Here is a 5166-nt window from a genome sequence, read left to right as displayed (position 1 = left end):
AATATTGTATACCATTTTGTGTATATTATATATGGATTTAGTTTATATTATTTAATTCAATAGTGTACAATTTGTTGCAATAGTATGCTCCAAAAATATACAGTATAATGTAATATTATACTTTTACAACTAGGTCATTTTTCAAAATTTTGAAAATTTGACTTATTGTATACAAACTCGTTTTGAATGAATGATATATTATAAGATTGAACAAATCAAGAGGAGCTCATATCTAAAATTTGAGACTATTTAGATGAGAAGTTGATTGGGATTGGAAACAATTTTTAGCTCATTGAGGAAGATGGGTTGTAGCAATGCATCAAGATTGTATAATAATGTATATAAATGTACATATATCTCTGTACGTAGTTATACATTATTTATACAATAAAATGATTAGAGAAAAGATGACTGAAAAGAGAAAGAAAGAAAAAAAAGTGAAAAAATAATATTAAAATCACATGACATTGACATGGAAATATGGGAGTTGGACATAAAAATAGGTATAAGGATAATTATTTTCATAAGTACTATTATTAGAGGGCATTGATTGATAAAAGTGAGTATTGAATAAATAATCCAAGTTTTGTTTTACCTAAATAAGTACGATTTAATTCACCTATCGACAAAAAATAGTCCAACTATGATTTAGTTCAAAATTTTCACCGGAAGAATCCAAAAAATAAAAAATATAGTGCTTAATCTGTTAATCATCTTCTCAATCGCAGATACCGGATTTGATCTATGAAGAAGTAGAACTATTTGTGATTTCACATTTGATTACTTGGGCTACATTGAGCTTACCTACTGATTTTTTAGAGAAAATATTTTGTACTTCCCATTGTTGGTTAGTTTGAAGGCCAAAAATGGTGGACCAAATATTGTCCATCCTAATTATTTATGGAAAATTTTCAAAAATAACTATAGTTTAGATTTAAATTGAAGATCTATAGCTATAATTTGTTTAATTACGAATTATAACTAGGGGAAAGAGAGGCGAGCAAGACTAGGAGAGGGAGGAGAAAGGCGAGCGAGATCTGATAGAGAAAGGATACACGTGAGAGAGGTTAAATACTTGTTGTATCAGGTTGTATCACAAATACAATTTATACAACTGATTTGTATCAAAATGAATACAATATTCATTTTAGGAGGAGAGAGGCGAGTGAGATCTAGAGAGGATGAATACATATTATATGTGTTGTATCACGAATACAATTGATACAAAATACAAATACAGTTGAAACAAATACAAATATAATTGTATCAATTGTATTAACAAACACAATTTGTGTTGACGAATATAAGTGGTAGAATTCAACATAATACAATTGATACAAAATACATATATAGGTGATACATAATAGAAATATAATTGTCATATTTACGTGGAATGTTTTTTGGGATGCAACTGTTTGGGCTGGAGAGAGAGGGGCGAGAGAGGGGTAAGTGGGAGGAGAAAGGAGAGAGGAGAGGAGAGGAGAGAAGAGAGAAATTTGTTATAAAACTCTATATATAGCTACAAATTATAATATTTTTAAACTATAGTAATTTATTTGTAAATACATATCAAAATCAAGTGGGTACTACTGAACAAGATGGCTATCCGATCCACTATGAAGGAGCTTTGAATTTGGAGATATCAAAAATCCAAATTTGAAAACTATTATTTGGGAAACCCATGAACTATTATTAGCCACCATTATTTCGAATTGAGCTTGAGAATCTGATACCTCCATTATTGAACTAGTGAAGAATGTGAGTTCGAATTTGAGATTGAGAATGAGTGAAGAAGATATAATGAATATTGTGTACCATTTTGTGTATATTACATATCAATTTAGTTTATATTATTTAATTCAATAGTATACAATTTATTGCAATAGTATACTGCAAAAATATATAGTATAGTGTAATATTATACTTTTTACAACTAGGTAATTTTTTTAATTTTTGAAATTTGACTTGAAGCATACGTGAATCATTTTGAGGGAATAATATATCAAAAGACCTGAAAATCGAGAGGAGCTCATAACCAAGATTTAGGTATGCTTAGAGGAGATTTGAGCTGATCGGAATTGGAAAAAAATTTCACCTCATTGAGAAAGATGAGTTGTAGCAATGTATTAATATTGCATAGCAACGTATATCAATATACATGTACATATACATCTCTGTACATAGTTATACATTATTTATACAATATAGATACATTACATATACATGCAGTCATTAGCTGATATTTTTTTGGGAAACTTACATAAATCCTACTAGTTTATGAGCTAATTACTTAGATACACTTTAGTTTACAATATTACATATCTTTACCAAATTTTGGTACGTCCGAATACATGTACCTCCCGATACATGAGGTCAAATTTGTTCTAGATACATTGTATCAAAATGGATTCGCTTGTATCTAAGATACATAGCAAATCTCGCTCGCCACTCTCCTATGTATCTGGTATCCCAGATACATTCGCGTGTATCTGAGATATAAAAAAATATCGTTCTACCCCCTCCCCTTTTCACTAGCCTCTCACCCTAATTTAGTGTATCTAGTAACAAAAATACATGTGTATAAGCGTATCTCTCTCAATATATGATGGAAAACTCTTAATTAGTGGTAAGATACGTAATATTTTGAAAGTATAGATAATAATAGTATATATATGATAGTGAAATATGTCTAATTATGTAATTTATCCTTCTTTTTTATGTTGGTTGTATATTTACCTAAGAAACCCCAAGATAAGACTGAAAAGGCAAAGAAAGAAAGAGAAAAGGTGAAAAAAATAATATAAACATTGACATGGAAATATGGGAGTTGGACACAAAAATAGGTATAAGGATAATTATTTCCATACGTACTATTATTAGAGGGAGTTGACCCATAAAAAGTTTGGATTGAATAAGTAATCCAAAATTTTAACCCAAATACAATTTATTTCATCTATTGACAAAAAATATCCCAACTTCAAGTTATTGGCCCAATTGATATTTTTATGTATAATTTTACATAAATCTCGTAGTGTAAATTCTAAATTACATCATATCCCTACTATTTTCTATTTTATAAAAATTCCTTAAAATATCAGCCATCCGAATACATAATTGGCTGTCTGGATACATTAATTGTGATACATTATATATGTGGTCGTTGCGCTTAAAAAGGAAAACAAAACAGAAAATCAAATTAAAATCTCATAATTTACGCTATTCAGATCCTCTTTACTATGTCAATCAGAGAAATATAAATCCTAAAATAACAAATCAATTCAAAATTCAAAATCCCTGTTCATCTTTATCATTATTTCAACGAAGAAACTTTCAAGTAGGATTTAAAACTTTTGTTGAAAATTTGATAAGATACATAATGATATTTTGATTTTTGACTGACACTCTCGAAGGAAGAAAAAATTGAAGATCGTAGCTTTTGGGTTCTTCAAATTCTAAACAAATCTCACCATGATTGACGACCAGGACCCGGGTTTCTTTGCCAACTTTCTTGATATCTTTATTTTTGTGTTGGTGATTGCTTACCATTGTGTGATGTCAGATCCCAAATATGAAGGCAATTGAAAGTTGTTATTTTATAATTAGCTTGGACAAAACTAATTATGTTTATTTGTCATAGCTTCAATTTTCGAATTGAAAGATCTGATAACAAAAGGTATGCAATACATATTCTTGTGCTTTAATCATTGTTTTTTCATTCATGAATCTGTATATTGATCGATAAATGGTGATACATTACTTATTAGAACTTGATACATTAAAAACTTTGACGTATATGTTATGGGTTTGCAGATCTGTTAGTTACTGTACAATTAATATAAAGTATCAGATACATATGGATTTCTTTTTTTATTATTGAATTTGTATATGCATATATAAATCATGATATATTACTGATTTCAACTTGATTCAATTCTAGTTTTATGTATATGTAATGAATTTTTATGGATGTGAGTTAGTGTGTTATTACAATAACGTTCCAGATACATGTGAATTTCTTTTTTTTTAAAAAGTGTATTAGTATATGAACTTTTTAATCGATATATGAAGGTATGTATCAATTTATAAATTATTATGTATATGAAGTTAGTAATCATTAGGTTGTTGTGTATCTTCAATTGAGTTAATTGATATGTGATGTATCTCTAACTTTCAAATGTTCGTAGGTTGTTTCATCTTCTAAATTTATTTATTAAGTGTATAAGGGTAGACGAAGATACATTGTTTGCGTTGAGAGAAAAATATGTAACTGTAGATTTCAGCATGATGAGATACCTTGTGCTCACTTAATTGCTGTTGTGAAGAGAAAAAACATCACAGAGATACATCCTTGCTCTGATTACTGCAAACCAGCTGCATTAACAAATACGTATGAAGTCCCAATGATTTCAATGCTGGATAAGGACGATTGGTCAGTACCGAATTTGTTTGAAAGAAATTGTCTTGCCACCTAGGTACAAAAAGATGACTGGACGACCAAGGAAAAGGAGGGAAAAGATCTAGATGGAAAGATAATCACAAACACAAACATTTGTGTACGTTGTGGACAAGAATGTCACAAACGAAGAACTTGTACTTTCTTTCCGAAAGAAGATTGAAAAACTCTTTTTTGGGAGTATTGTTATGTTTCAGATACATTATTTTGACATTATAAATTTTCAATTTTTTGCTTTTTCCACTTTTACCTTGATAAAACATTACAATTTATGATTAGCTAGTGAAATTCTGATACAATAAATTGAAATGTTAAGATTTTCAATCCTGTGTTCATTTTAGTAACACATTATGTTTCATATACCTTTTTAAAATAATGTATCATTAGCTATTTGATAATAATGTACCCGGAATTGTGTTTGTGGAGATGGTACCACTCAATATGGTTCTGATACATTTTTATATAAGGTATCGTGATCTATTTGAAAATGATGTATTTGATATAATAAGGTTGTGAAAAAGTAGTATGTAAAATGAAATAAAGTGTATCTATAAATGTACCACAATAAGTAAGAATTAATCTATCAATTAGATACATGAATGAATCAAGAACAAACTACAACTAATTATTCAATGTATCAACATGAATGAATAACAACTAACTAGAACTAAGTTATCAAGTAAATAGATAATTAAACCAACAATCAAGTTATA

At 28.7% G+C, this 5166-nt stretch overlaps 1 protein-coding gene across 1 annotated transcript; it reads left to right on the top strand.

The window, feature by feature from the left end:
* The first annotated feature begins 3468 nt into the window (after positions 1-3468).
* On the top strand, positions 3469-3582 carry LOC125812322 (dolichyl-diphosphooligosaccharide--protein glycosyltransferase subunit 4A-like). The gene has a single exon (XM_049491836.1). It carries the CDS (start codon positions 3469-3471, stop codon positions 3580-3582), a length of 114 nt encoding a protein of 37 aa, XP_049347793.1.
* Positions 3583-5166: the final 1584 nt, after the last annotated feature.

This window comes from Solanum verrucosum, unplaced genomic scaffold (genome assembly GCF_900185275.1).
Source record: "Solanum verrucosum unplaced genomic scaffold, falcon-dt-bn FXZP01000115.1, whole genome shotgun sequence".
Taxonomy (NCBI): Eukaryota; Viridiplantae; Streptophyta; class Magnoliopsida; order Solanales; family Solanaceae; genus Solanum; species Solanum verrucosum.
This window is presented reverse-complemented; position numbering and strand designations above follow the sequence as displayed.